Source organism: Panulirus ornatus, chromosome 28 (genome assembly GCF_036320965.1).
Source record: "Panulirus ornatus isolate Po-2019 chromosome 28, ASM3632096v1, whole genome shotgun sequence".
NCBI classification, from domain to species: domain Eukaryota; kingdom Metazoa; phylum Arthropoda; class Malacostraca; order Decapoda; family Palinuridae; genus Panulirus; species Panulirus ornatus.
Window position 1 is genome coordinate 7,858,425 of NC_092251.1, and position 15,832 is coordinate 7,874,256.

At 46.8% G+C, this 15,832-nt stretch overlaps 1 protein-coding gene across 2 annotated transcripts in view; it reads right to left on the reverse strand.

Moving 5' to 3' along the window:
• LOC139757815 (uncharacterized) overlaps positions 1–15,832 on the reverse strand; it is a 207,966-nt gene that overhangs the window by 168,358 nt on the left and 23,776 nt on the right. For both annotated transcript variants that reach the window (XM_071678682.1, XM_071678683.1), the window contains exons 2-5: positions 14,310–14,360; positions 13,349–13,407; positions 12,694–12,857; positions 11,508–11,562 (exon numbers count right to left, since the gene is read on the reverse strand). In XM_071678682.1, the coding sequence (XP_071534783.1) occupies positions 11,508–11,562; positions 12,694–12,857; positions 13,349–13,405 (276 nt within the window). In that variant the 5' untranslated portion in view covers positions 13,406–13,407; positions 14,310–14,360. The remainder of the gene's footprint in view (positions 1–11,507; positions 11,563–12,693; positions 12,858–13,348; positions 13,408–14,309; positions 14,361–15,832) is intronic.

Genomic DNA, 15,832 nt, shown 5'->3' on the forward strand with positions numbered 1-15,832 from the left:
ACACGCAGCTTATCTCAACGTAACCGCACACACAAACAGTTTAACGTAAACGTACACACAAACAGCTTAACATATTGCGGTAAAAGGCTATCATTCTGTGGTCGTAATTATCGAACATCCCAGGCAATAGTACCACCCTTGTAACATCCATTTGGGGGGACATTCCCCGGTAATCCAAACCTGAGCTCTAACTGCCCGTCCTCTGTGTGTGTGTGTGTGTGTGTGTGACACAGAGCGTGTCCTGGCCAACGAGACGCAAGCCACGTCGAATTGATGCCACTGGTCCACGTCTCCCATCCTATATGTCTCTGGCTCCCCTGTGTTCTGTTCGTCTCTCATCCTATATGCCTGTGGCTCCCTAGTGTTCTGTTCGTCTCCAGTCTTTTATATACCTGTGGCTCCCCAGTGTTTGTGTCTGATCTTACAACAGCCCTCACCAGTGTTCTGACTTCATGGCAACAATAGGTCAAACTGCTGTTAGGTTGTCGCACTTCAGCCCTATCCGATGCTGTGACATTGCTGTGAAATCAGTATATAATGAGCTTCTCCAGTGCTGTGAGGTTCCTCCTTAGCGAACCTCTTCAGCGCCGTGAGGTTTCCACATAACAAACCTCTCCAGTACTGTGAGGTTTCCACATAACTGACCCCTCCAGTGCTATGAGGTTTCCACATAACTGACCCCTCCAGTTCTGTAAAATTACTACAAAATGAGCCTCCCTACTACTGTGAGGTTACCAGTCAACGAACCTCCTTAGTATAGTGAGGTGACTTCGTAACAAACCTCTCCAATGCTGTGAGCCAGTTACCCAATCCCTCTACCATGCTATACAACCATCCCACTGACTTTTCCTTCCCTCATTAACGCTCTTGTGGCACATTCAGCCCGTGGGGTTAGATGCCTAACTACATCTTCAGCAACCTGTACCTTCCATACACCTTACGTAATTTCCTTAACTCTCCTTCCCTCACACATTAGACTGAGGCCAAGTGGCTGTATAGCTCGCCCTGCTTTGTCAGGTTGTTGAATGCCAAGACCTACAAGCGTACATAAGCACCATTTTGAGGCTATTACAGCAGGTGGCTGGTGATGTGTGTTGGTGCGTACCGAGCATACAGACTCGATGACCCCCAGCTTGTGGGTGTTCATCCACCCAAACAAACCCACGAATGAGGGAAATTTACTCACACTTATCTAACACAAACTGATGTCACAAGGTACGTGTTTGTCCCTCTCTCAGCTCCACCTTCCGTCACTGTCAAGGCACTGTTGGTGGTTTGCTATTCACACTGTTCGTATCCTTGAGCCAAGGGCTTCCACTATCCGTAATTCCAAGCTTAGAAAGAGTCACAGTCATAGCCCCACTAATGCCACTCGGGGCAGAGACATTTATACCGTCAGGTCTTGCATCAACGGTGAAAAGGACGATAGAATCTGCCTCATGAACAACACACCAAGTCTCGCTGACGCACGGCAGAAGCACTTGCCGCTTCACGACCCCGCGACACCACTACGAACTAATCTCCACACGAAGCTGGTCGTCCTCGATTCCCTTACCACACCAGAGAGGCTGTCGGGGAGTGTCTAATCCCCTCCTCTCTCCCCGGGGGTAAACAAAACTGTCTTATCAGTCCCGAGTAGCGCTAAGGACCCCACCAAGCAGGGAGCGACGGGTTGTGGGAGAGGGGCGAGTTGACGCGAGGTGGGAGCCCAGAGCACTGGTGAGCCCCTCGAAGCACTGGAGACGGCTAGACACTGCGACATCCACACCTCTACGATTGCTACCACCACTTGCCACAATTCCCACAAGCTCCACCATCTCTCCCTTTACATAGGTGCCTTCTTCTTGTGCCATAGAATATACCTAGGTAACATTTGCTATGTTCTTCCCAGACGATTGTTATCAATCAATGTTTTTTTCACTAGTGAGGTGAGATAACTATGTCACAGGTGGGCACAGGGTTTACAGACGCAGGTATGCTGGGAGTGCCGGCAAGTCTCGACCCGTACCCTACTTCCTCTCTCTCCCTCACAAGCGTCGGATGATGACACATTACTTGGCTGGGATGAGCGTGAGATCAGCCAAAACGACACGTAAAATGACTCTAATTTCCTCATGTTTTAAGCTTAAAACAAATGAAAACAAACAGCGAAGAGCTGAAAAGTGCGAGGTGGCACCTGGGAAGCCCTGTATGTCCACCGGCTGTTGTGGGTGACTCGTCGGGGAAGGCAAAGATCATTTTGTTTATTGATCGTCTTCGATGTTTCCTTCATAAACCTACATTCCCATTCGCAGTGTCATCCACCTGGCAGTCAGTTCCTCCTTCGGGATCGCAAAGAATGAGCGTTTTTCTAACGCCCTACCTCAAGGCGTCTGTCTACTTCAACAGCCGTCAACATTCTACAGATGCCAAGTGGGGTGTATCTTCCTCTTGAATACACCTGACAGCTACACTTTCCTACAGGTTACGAAGGCAGGTCGTCTGTATGCTAGTCTCGAGGGTCGTGGCTGTGTTAACTAGAGCCACGAGTGATCAACCAGAGGAAACGATGAGAGTGAGTAAGAGGTATTTGATCACTTGGAGGACGGTGACACAGAGTATTCAGTCGTGTAACAAGCAAATCGAAAAGATGAATATGAGTGTACATGTGATGATGGTTAGCTGGAACGCGAGGTCATACTGACAGTAAGAGATCAAGTATGTATCAGACGGTGATGAAATCAGGGTATATGAGTGTCAAATTCTGATGAGCCAATGAGATGAATGAATCATGATGAGTGTGGGATGCGATGATACAGTGGGCCTATGATGAATCTAGATATTGAGTTCTGGTGGCACCGAAAAAGGCAGCTATACGCATACATGAACCAGAGTCTGTCGAGTTGTGACGATTGGTCCACAATCTCACACCCGGCGAGGAAAAGAAACAGGATCGGATATTAAGATCAGGACGACCCATACCACTTCGAGGAATTCTACTCACTCGTGTTGGAGGCTTCGTATTACCTGATCATCACCCTATGCAAGACGAGAGCAGTGGCGGCAAAGGCAAGAGTGTGGTGCTCACCACAACTCACACACACACCCACACACATCACACTATTTGCACTGCGGGTGATTTCCACACATCTAGTTTTAGATTGAGCGGCGACGCTGGGAATTCGACGCGTGCTCTCCTCGACTCAAAACCCCAGCGAAATTCAACCCTCCTGTACATATAAACTTTCCCTTTCCCTCAAATATCTTTCCCTGCAAATGGGACAACTACCAACACAAGACGGTTTCGCGAAGCTATTAAATAAAAAACCCAGCCATCTTTCCTTCACTGTTACTCTACCCGTCACACCCCTCTATGAATGTCAAAGAGTAACACCGCTGAGTTAGACAACCGAATGTCAGGGATGAAGGAGGGAGGACTAAAGACGGTCCTTCACGCCCTTGCTCCCACCGCTCTCACCTTCAACGGTTTCCGATACTTTCCTCAGGACGCAGACAGATTTTGGCCAGCCCGAACTGTGAGGTCGACACCTTCCCGTGCCCTTAAGAGTTTTCACGGCCTCTTTATATACGTGTATATATACTCTATAATTTTCTTTCTTAATCATACATCCTCACGATCCGCGTTACAGAGCTGCTGCAGCAAGAAGGCTGCGCTACAATCAGTCGTAGGGAAATGATAGGACTCCTTTGGAATGAAGTTTCTCGATGAGATATATAATCCTTTTCATTCGCTGGCGATGATATATATATATATATATATATATATATATATATATATATTATCCCTGGGGATAGGGGATTAAGAATACTTCCCATGTATTCCCTGCGTGTCGTAGAAGGCGACTAAAAGGGGAGGGAGCGGGGGGCTGGAAATCCTCCCCTCTCGGATTTTTTTTTTTTTTTTTTTTTTAATTTTCCAAAAGAAGGAACAGAGAATTGGGCCAGGTGAGGGTATTCCCTCAAAGGCCCAGTCCTTTGTTCTTAACGCTACCTCGCTAATGCGGGAAATGGCGAATAGTTTGAAAAAAAAAAAAAAAAAAAAAAATATATATATATATATATATATATATATATATATATATATATATATATATATATATATATATATATATATATATATATATATATTCCTATGAGTCCACGGGGAAAATGAAACACGAAAAGTTCCCAAGTGCACTTTCGTGTAATAATCACATCATCAGGGGAGACACAAGAGAGGAATATAACAGTCAGTTGATATACATATATATATATATATATATATATATATATATATATATATATATATATATATATATATATATATATATATATAAATGTTAGTGGACGGACAGAACACAGCGCCCTCGAGGACCATCCTACCCTTGAGAAACCCACCTCACCCTGCTCCTGTATGGAGCACAGCCTCGAAGCTGCAGAAGCCCCATAAAGGGAGTCCTGGGGGTTTACATCATCAGCTATATGGTCCATCAGCTATATGGTCCTGATGCTACCACAGCTTAAGGCCACATAATACCATCACACATTCTCTCACGTGTACGTACGTGTACTGAAGTGCACATATGGCTTAGAGTATGACGAGTGACGTCTGTCTGAATAATGAATAAATGACGGTGTACGGGATTGAATAATGAATAAATGACGGTGTACGGGATTGAATAATGAATAAATGACAGTGTACTGGATTGAATAAGGAATAAATAACGGTGAATTGGATGTAGAAAAGCCATATGGCTGAAAGATACACAGTTGAGGCATTCAGATATTACAGATATTACAGAAGTGTGTGTGTGTGTGTGTGTGTGTGGAGTCACGCAGTATTTGTGGACCAGCAAGTTTGGACCCCAGCGGGGGGGGTTAAAGATTCGGCGGGGGAAAGTTTATATCGCACAGCAAACAATATATCCCGGGATTCCAACCTGTATCAACATTCCTAATTTTGTCGAGACCAGCCGACCCCCCTGCGCGCCAGTGGAGCTTCCTATTATGACGTTGTATGGCGTGATGCCGGGACTCGTCAGGGTAAACTAGTAGGGCCAGAGGCGGCATGTGAAGAAAACGGGAGGAAGGAGGGTGATGATGGTGGAGAGTGGAGGAGAGAGGAGGAGGAAGGACAGGAGCAGGTGGAGGAGGAGGAGGAGGAGGAAGGTGCTGTGTTTATCTGTTTACATGTGAGGTGTTTAAACTTGCTTACATTTGATCGTGACTTGAAAACATAGTTCTAGATTACGTTCCGAAGTGTACTTTGAATTACATCAGAACAGAAAACGCGCAACGAAATTCACTTACGCGCACACACACACACACACACACACACACACACACACACACACACACACACGGGGTAAAGCGCTTCAATACACCTATTGATTTACCTGTGAAACTCTACATTTTCACTGCTTTTGGCAGTGAAAAAGCTCCACTCTGATACGAAGACCATACGTCTACCAGGCACTGACGTGAACAAGCGATGAGTCTCAGTGAATTTACGACCCATTCCCCATCACCCGGGTCCCCAGTCTACCCCATGAGAGCCTTGTGTACCCATTCTCCATCACCCGGGTCCCCAGTCTACCCTGTGAGAGCCTTGTGTTTGACTGGACTTGAATATATACATCGCCAGACTCGTTTCTTTGGTAATATGACTAACTTCTCCACCACCCATTATCTCGTTGGATTCTCCTGTCTTCATACACCGAAATCTGGAGGGACTTTAAGCCCTCTGTGGCTCTCGTCTTCGTCGACTCCACCAGAGGTTTTAACCCCCATCATCATCAACGGAGCCATTCTGTGGCCTCCATGACTTAATGAGCATCGTCAGGTTCCAGACTTCCAAGAGGGCATTGTCACCATCCACCTCTTTACCAACGGCGTTCCACAGGTCACTAAGACTTGAGCCATGACCTCCCACTCATCCCTCTTGTGACCTGATGGATATATCTAGCCTGGTGGGGGGGTATGGTGACGAGTCTACCCTCAGCGTCAGAGTTGACGACAGCTCTCCCCTTACTGGCTATGCCATGGAGGGAACAGGATATATAAGTACAAGCCTTGATGTGATGGTGTTGGGATTGGAGACTATGTAAAGTGTTCACACCTAATGAGGAGGATTTTCTCCACGAAACAAGTCGTGTGCTGTGAACTCTCTATCATCCGAACTCCCACTGCAGTGCGATTTACCCTTCGTGTGTATATTACTGATCACCCTAGTCCGCGATGAAGGTGAAATCTCAGGTCAGTAGTTCATATAATTCTATTTAATCATGTAATTTTTCCATACACGTGGCACAAATGTTTCCCGAAGGCAATCCACCTCATCAGGTGCCAATAATTCATAAAGTTTTCAAATCCCAGCACAGCCCGACAGGCCAGTGCGATGTCTACCATGGCAGAGGCGAGAGGCTGTTGGGGTGTTGTGTTGGGATCTGAAAACTTTAAGAATTATTGGCACCTGATGAGGCGGATTGCCTACGGGAAACATGGGAAAATTACATGTTAAATAGAGTTATATGAACTTCCACTAAATTGTGATTTCACCTTCATGTATGACGCTGCGCTTCATGGAGAGCAGGGTAAAATGGGCTCCTTTGGGCCGGAAAGTTTCTAGACAACGCTGTTCTCCTTTCCATGTATTGTATCAATTCATAAGAACATTCTACTTCAAATATCTAAATTAAATAGCATCTTATATATATATATATATATATATATATATATATATATATATATATATATATATATATATATATGACAGCTTGTACAAATAGGGAGGCTTTAGACAACGAAACATAAAGTGAACAAACTTTTGCCATTTGTTTATAAAAATCGGCCATCTTCTGCCTGGGCTGGTCCTCTCTAAACACGGAATACGATGAATAAAATTGAAGGCATCTGCATCCGAGCGTGAGGCAAAGTCCCGATTGACGTAGAATACCGCCCAAGTTTTCCCTCCTGGGTCTTCCCTGCAGAAGATCACTTACGGTTATTGTCTGAGAGGTCTTTCAACCTTTCCATCCCCCTGCCTCCTTCGTCAGGAGGGTCTTACTCGAACAAGACTATTGCTGACGGCTTACCTAAGCACGTTTCCCAGCGACAGAAACTTTTCAACGGTCAAGTTATATTACATTGAAGTGGATACACAAGGCAAAGGAACAGATGACCGTCTAGTTTCATCAGATAACAGTAACATATGATAGTTTTGTGCCTTATTAACACAGACGATATCCCCAGGGTAAACACCTCAGCCTAATATCTATTGAGTCTCATCTGTTTATCTATTTGTGTACGTCAGCTAATAGGTTGTTCCATGCTCAAGACACTCAAGAGTACTCACCTCCGATGATATTCTCGTGATCCTGGCCATAATTATCTTCCGGCCGGCTGACCTAATCGACCTACGACGTTCACTCGACCTACGACGTTCACTCGACCTACGACGTTCACTGGACCTACGGCGTTCACTCGACCTTCGACGTTCTCTTGTTGTTGTTCGTCCTCAGTGGCCGACGGCTATTTAAGTCTGGATTGGAGGGACTCATCGTGGAAGTGGCGGATGTTCTGTGCTTGAGTATTGGCACATCCCAGAAATCTACGTTCACAAAGAACCCCCTTGAGATAAGTGCAACACAAGACTATCCACACAAACGTCCGTTTAAGTCACTCCGCCTCTTGGGGCAGGACGGACTAAGGGTTCTTTTGGGATGTGCTGGTCCGGCCTCGTGAACTTTTATCAGAATGTCATATTTTTCCAGCCACTTATAACCTGAAGGAGTAAAACACTCGAGAGGCTCCCGGAGTTTTGACGGGCTGGGTGCTGCTGGAACGCCTCAGGGGGTGTTTAAATGACTTCTCACTGCTGCTTTTGCTTGGCATCTGGCGACATTTCCCCGAAGTCAGAGTTTCAGGGAAAGGGAGAGGTGACCAAGGAAGGGGGAGAGAGAGATGGTAAAAATAGGGGGAGGGACAGGACAAGAGGAAGGGAGTAAAGGAGGAAGACAAAGCAGGTGGGGGGAGAAAGGGAAAGGAGGCTTACGGTGCTTCTAAGACGGTCTGTAAAGGGAAACTAAGATCAAAGGAGAACACTTGTGAGATGTCTTGATGTTTTTCCGCCCTGGACGTGAAGGGCTCGCTCCTCCCACTTCAGCCCACGTCTCCGGTCATGTTGGCCTGCTGGGGTGGACGTGATCACGTCACTTCCCTCCACTGCCTGGGCATCGTCCGCTTCCCGACGGTCGAGGAGGGGGGCGCCTTACTCCTCCCTTCGTTGCAGGATCATCTCCCTGTAGCAGGAAGGGGAGGAGGAGGAGGCGAAGGAGGCCTGGCCAGGGGCGTGTCCTGCGTCGTGAGAGACATGCCTGCCTCCCAGGAGGGAGTGGGGGTGTCGCCGACAGCTAATTCTACAAGTTTAGAGCTTCGTTATTACTTCACTCTGATCGTCTTGCTTGTGATGGGCTGATAACAGAGTCAATTACGATAACCTCAGTGGGTCATCTACCGGTCCTTCGTGGCTGACGATAACCTCAGTGGGTCATCTGCCGGTCCTTCGTGGCTGACGATAACCTCATTAGGTCATCTACCGTTCCTTCGAAGATGACGATAACCTCAGTGGGTCATCTGCCGGTCCTTCGAGGCTGACGATAACCTCAGTGGGTCATCTGCCGGTCCTTCGAGGCTGACGATTACCTCAGTGGGTCATCTGCCGGTCCTTCGAGGCTGACGATAACCTCAGTGGGTCATCTGCCGGTCCTTCGAGGCTGACGATAACCTCAGTGGGTCATCTGCCGGTCCTTCGAGGCTGACGATAACCTCAGTGGGTCATCTGCCGGTCCTTCGAGGCTGACGATAACCTCAGTGGGTCATCTGCCGGTCCTTCGAAGACGACTGTTTCTTTGATGACCTTCGCCTCGTCAAGCTGACGTTCAGGCATATCCACTCAAGCGTCTGGTGAACGTCCAGTGACGAAGGTGTGATTTCTGAATAAAACAGCGGTCGTCACGAGTGTGATTGGCCTTTCGGTAAACCGCATCTGCCGTCAGTTGTACGAAACTAAATGAAACCACTGGCAGAAGCTCGAGGAGAACTGGAGTCTCGTACACGAGGACGAGGCATTACAGCGGATAATCACGCGAGAGGTAGGCAAGTTGGCGTGTGTGTGTGTGTGTTTGTGTGTGGTAGGCCGGGGTCGCAGGGCCGGGACACGCGCGGGACGCCTGCCGGAGCCACACTGCAGAGGATGCTCGCCTCTCTTGTTGCCCCGGAGATGGGCCCATCCCAACTCCCACCCCTGACTCAGACTTAGGCTTAGTTCTCTCTGCTCGTGCATTCCAGCTTTCCTCAGCCTCGCTGTATCAAGAGTAATCCCACGTCTCGTTGCCAAATGACCAAGGATTAAGTACATACAAGAAACCTCACTGAAGCCGATATACCATGAATTCATCAAAATGCAAGATCAATTCGTACGATACATGGCCTCTGATTATTCTGATAACGATCGTTAGGAAGCTATATCCCCTCCTCCCCACATAGCGATTACGGTCTCGACGGGACTCTAACGACCCAGGTGCAATCCAAGTCCACCCCTCCTCCCCTACCAGTTTCCTGCCCTGCTCCCCCTTCCCCTACTCACAAATCACAGTCAATAGAAAACGGGACTGCACTAGAGGCCCGTGGCACGCTCCCTACCAACCAGCAGTATTCCAAGACAGTGGAGAAAATCAATCTTTCTGTAGAGCATTCTTCGCCACGTCTATGGCTAAAACTGTCTCCAATCTTCTCTCCAACCATCCCAGCAGATTCTCAGAGCTCACGGGAAATAGGGGCGTAGAAACACAATGGTGGAATACACACGACAAGCAAATTTGATTATCCCTGTGTTTACGTAGGGGTGGAATAAACCTCTCACTGAGTGACCAAAACAACAGCTTGAGCGGGACTTTTCGTCGAATATCAAGCTTTTATTTAACTTAAGCTTTTCCAGCTGATATAGACGGGAAGAACAGAATGTTTTGCTTGATTATCATTAAGACAACTGATCCCAATTGAGAGTAAGGTGGCCTAATGTGTCTCCTGAAGCTAGAATATCCAACCCAAGATCTGATGTCTTAGGACACACTCACAGCGTAATCACAGCAGCACCTAAAAGACTTTTGTAATCACGAAGAAGATCTTCCGGCCAGAGATATTAATCAACTCATTAAAAATGATAATATCTAATTACCTATTATGTGATAATGGCTCGCTTTGTGAAGCGAGACTTTCTAAAGGTGCTAGTTTCTCCTCACAGGGCTTCTGCCTAATGAGACTCTCACTGTTGAGTCACGGGTGCTTTTCACCTCCAGTAATCACAAATGGGAGCGGGATTAGAGGGGCGTTTTCATTGGTGGAGGTTGGGGGCAGCTGGCTCGACCGGTGAGTGATGTCACAGAATAATGGACCTTACAGTAATGCATTTCTTTGGCGGAGGGGAAACTCGATCGCCGATTTCCATTCCGCTCATCTCGGATGTGGCTGCCTGACAGCACAGGCTTTTAAAGTGTGTGTGTGTGTGTGTGTGTGTGTGTGTGTGTGTCTGTGTGTGTGTGTGTGTGTGTGTGTGGATTCAGCTTGCAGCGAAAGGGTGGAGTATTCAGGTGAGTCATACACAACAATAAACTGGAAACTCTTTGATACATTCGTGAAAGGGTGTTCAAAATGAAAGCCTTTACGAAAACACAGAAACAGGGGTTAAACTATACCTTGCTTATCACTGCTTTGATAATGATTACAACATCGAACTAAGATCCCTGACTATAAACTGCTTATCACTGCTTTGATAATGATTACAACATCGAACTAAGATCCCTGACTATAATCTGCTTATCACTGCTTTTAGAATGATTACAACATCGAACTAAGATCCCTGACTATAAACTGTTTATCACTGCTTTTAAATTGATTACAACATCGAACTAAGATCCCTGAACTCGTAACACGGTGGAAATGACAACACCGAGCTCGACGTAAATTTGACCTGCACAATCCCGGGCAGAACTCTGGGTCGTAAGGCTACGCACGATGCCTGTTATGAGGTCATTGTAGATTTACGTCATTAAGCAGTCGGATGAAGGTGACGTGGCCGTTGTCGGGAGGCCAGACGTGTGTGTGTGTGTGTGTGTGTGTGTGTGTGTGTGTTGCAGGAACGATATCTCTATAAGCCGTTTGCGTTTCGAGAACTTACAAACAAAAGTAATTGAGGAAAGCGCAGCTCCATCATGAAATACAAAAGTAGACAGTCTTATCTCTTTGAGCGTCTTTCTATCAAAACTTCTTTTGTAAAAGTTTTCCTGGTCTGAATAACTTCAAAGTTCCAGTTCAAACTTGTGGATACACGCCTCAATACGTGATGACAGGAGGGCCATCTTAAGTTAACCCCAAGTTTCTATTACAGAAGTGAAAAATGAGTTCGACTGAAACTTTTGGCTTCGTGGACATCCCCGTGTCTGTGAGGAACTATTGATGATGGTACTTACCCTGGTGGTGATGTGGGCGACGCTGAAGGACATACAGCCTAGAAACTCGCTCCTCCTGGTGGGGGATATAAAAGCATTCGTCAGTAGCCGTCGACTCGACACAGAATTCTCAAGTTATATCCACATCATGAGGGAACATCTTAAGGAAGATATAGTGTGGCTTCCTCCTCCGCTCTGCAGAAATCTATGAGGTCAAGATGGAGTCAATAGGTCAGTCACTCTACTGACTGGTATGGGGGAAGAGGAGGGGTTTGTGTCAGGTTACTGAGACGGATCGAGCCATGCACAGGGGAAGGGATTTTCCTCAAGATCTGTTAAAACTGTTGATAAAGATCAAGAAGTGAAAGTATTCAACATTTACTGATTTCAGAATCAAAAACTGACAGACGTCTAAACGTATGTTGTTTAGTTTTTGGTGATGTATTTGAAGAGAATGAACATGAGGGGAAAATATGAGAGAAATAAGACCTGTTCTGACTGACGCCATGAGGTTTAGGGCATGAGAAAAAATGAGGGAACCACTTTGGCTACGTCGATCTTATTTCATTAAACTGAATATTCTTACAAAGATTAAGCAGGACGAGAATGGGCGATTAGTATCACATGCTCAGGAATATATAAAGATACGACACAATGGTGGGGAAAAAATTATATCTCTTGTTGGTAAACACTCGCCATTAGTTTGGCAAGAGTAAACAACGTGGGTCGAGGACAGCAAGTGCAAATACTGCGGCTCGCCAGAGAAGAGAAAGTCGGGAAAGACGAGAACAAATTAGGGGGAAAGACAGGAAAGAATGTTTGTTGTGATGAAATATGAGGCGTCCTTCAGCTTAATGTAATCTTCCTCATGTTCCTCATCTCCAAAACACACTTCTCATCTTGGACAGTCTCCTCCTTCTTCCCAGACAGACGCCCCCCCAATCTCCATCCTCCTGCTGTGTGAGGAGTGTACCAGGAGGGTGCTAATGACGAAGGTGGCTCTCCTGGTAAAAGGTTTCAAAGAGGGTTTAATGGAAGCTTGGTTAGAGAGAGAGAGAGAGAGAGAGAGAGAGAGAGAGAGAGAGAGAGAGAGAGAGAGAGAGAGAGAAATAAAGCGACGGGAATGGAAAGACGAAGAGAACACAGGCGAAACTGCCGAAGGAGAGGCTGAGGCAGGAGAACCAAGTGATTATTCATGTGTCTTAACCTCCTGAGGATGTCACGGTTCCACACGGACACGAGGAGGCGCTTCTCCAGGTCCTCCGGGAGGAAGTCGAAGCTAAACTTCTGGTCGAAGTCCGGCGCGTTGGTAGCCCGGACGAGCGGGGTGCGACAGAAGGTCCTCTCCTCCCTGTCGGGTACCAGCGAGATCTGCGGCAGGAGGAACTAGTGAGGTCTTCGACAAAGAGGTGGCTACAGATGGGGTTGAAATCTATCAACAGAGGATGTCTCCTCCCGTTTTTTTTTTATCATTAATGAAACACCACTCAGTGAATAATGAGGCCAAGTAATTATTGATAATGAGGCCAAGTACTAATTGATAAAGCCTGCGTAAAGTATAATAATTTCCAAAGCTTCATGGATCCTAAAACCAACGAGAGGAATCTTTATGGGACATTTCTTTATTTCATTGCTGAAATATCATATCTGAGATGGGTATAGTATACGAAAAGCAGCTCATAGAATTAAGAAAAAAAATATATAAATAATTTTTCGAGTTAGATCTAAACCATTCTTGGTACTTAATGTGAAGGCCTGATCGCCGTAATATGTGCCATGTACATTCTAGAGATCACACAGTATATGTTCTGGCTCATGCAAGAGGAGCCGAGTGTTGTACACGTTAGTTGACTATCACTTACCTTGACGTAGGGGTTACACACACTAGAGAGGCGTGATCTTAACTTCCTCGCTTCCATAACTGTAAGGAGAGACAGAGAGACATACAGTTAAGAGCCAGTCTGACAGTCGTCTACGAATATCCAAATATCTCAGAATTGGAGGAAATTAAAATATTACAAAATGGGAAACACTGAAATACTCTAATGGGGGAAAATCTTACTAAATTCTAGTTGGAGGAAATTTAAGCATTTTAAAGTTCTGGGAACGAATCACATGTTAAGAACTACAGGAACCGTTAAACAGTTAAGGCAGAATAACACTCAGGAATTCCCATCTGAGACCGAGGACGGCCATGGACGGAGACGCTACCACGGACGGAGACAGCAACGGAGACGCGACCACGGACGGAGACGACCAACGACGGAGACGCGACGACGGACGGAGACGGCAATGGACACAGACGCGTCCACGGATGGAGACGACCACAGAGGGAGACGCGACCACGGACGGACAGGACCATGGACGTAGACGGTCATGGACGTAGACGACCACAGACGGAGACGCGACCACCGACGGAGAGGACCAAGGACGGAGACACGACTACGGATGGAGACGACCTAGGATGGAGACGCGACCACGGACGGAGACGCGTCCAGGGATGGAGGCGACCATGGACATAGACGGTCACGGATGGAGACGACCACAGACGGAGACGCGACCACGGTCCTCCACGACCACAGACGGAGACGACGCGACCACAGTCGTCCACGACCACGGACGGAAGCTGGTAAAAGCAAATACCAAGGCCACTTCTTTGACGATCAATACGACGCAATGATCTCAGACGGAACACATGATTCTCAAATGTGAATCTCCATCATGAATGATGCAGGACAGGATCAGTCACACACTAAACCAAAGACCAACTTGCGATGCACTCGGGTGGCTACGTCTAATGAGTGCGTGCGTTGTCGTACTTACTGTGTATAGTGAGGAGACCAAAATTTTCGTAGACGGCGAGTTTGAGTTGGCCTGCGGGAGAGGAAGAAGAGGAGGGAATTAGCAGATGACATAATGGTAAAGAAATATTTTTCGTGTAATATTAGAGCATCAATAATGTTTTACTATTGATGGGACATAGCGGCCGAGTGAAGGCTGGTGAGCCCGTGTGTACATTACATTACGTACGTATGTGTGAAATGAAGTCCCTTTGGGTCCATACCTATGTGTACATTCAACTGTAGGTATACATGTGTCTGTGCACGGAATCCGTGTGTGCGTATGTATATTGTTGTGTGTGTGTGTGTGTGTGTGTGTGTGTGTATATATATATATATATATATATATATATATATATATATATATATATATATATATATACACACACACACACACACACACACATAGACTCATGAGTTTACCACATGTTCGAGGTGGGACCCATGGGTCAAACCGGCATAATAGGTCATAAACCAAAATAGGAAGAGAGGAAATTTGACCCGTGACCCCTCCTGGCTCCTGACCCCGCTGGTCAGGACAGAGGCCGCCTGCCCGTCTGCGGTTTGACAATACTCCGAGGTTTCCCGTGTCGAACTTTTTTCTTTTTTTGCCAAGTTCAAGCCAAGCTTCACTAATGGGGGAGAGAGAGAGGGTGCTCAGTTGGGTGGGAAAAGGGAGAGAGAGAGAGAGAGAGAGAGAGAGAGAGAGAGAGAGAGAGAGAGAGAGAGAGAGAGAGGCCTAAGAGATATCTTATATATAGTTGAACTTTGACATGAAAGATGAGGAACATCGTTACGACTAGGAAACACTTGAGATACAAAGCGGAGAACAAGACGGAGACGATGATGAACCAGGAGAGGAGGAGGAGGAGACAGGAAGAATAAGAAGGGCCACATGAGGAAGATCAGTCACAAATGTGTGGTAAGAAGGGGAAAAAATAAATTACAATCTAGGACTACTTTTAAAAAGGATCAAAGAATTCACGGAATTTACGTACAACATTTTTTTGAAAATACACCAACGACCATGACCTAACTTACGACCAAAAGGATGTCAGGAGTTGGGTGAGAGGTCGAGGAGCACACAAGTGTAGATAAGAGGAAGGAAGGAGACAAAGAGACAGGTCAAGGATCGACCACACCATACCAGATGGTCCTGGGAGCAGCCGGGCGCTGGGAAGCCTGAGGAGGTGTGGGAAGACCTGCTGGGGACGTGGTGTCGCTGGGGATGAGGACGAATGGTGGAGGTAGGTCCATGGTGGAGGGTGGTGTTGGTGAGGTAGGCTGGGGACAGGGAGGAGATTCGAGACGAAACCGGCTCATCCACAGCTGTCACTGGCCTGACACCCTCTGGAACTTCCTGAAACTCTGTCCTATTGATGTAATCTCCCTGTCTGGCTTCAATTGTCCCTCTCTGGCACCGTCCGTCCTGTACCCTACCTGTCTCTTTCTGCTACTCTGAGACAGAGTCCCGTCACTCTCTGACACTAAACTGGTCACTCTCGG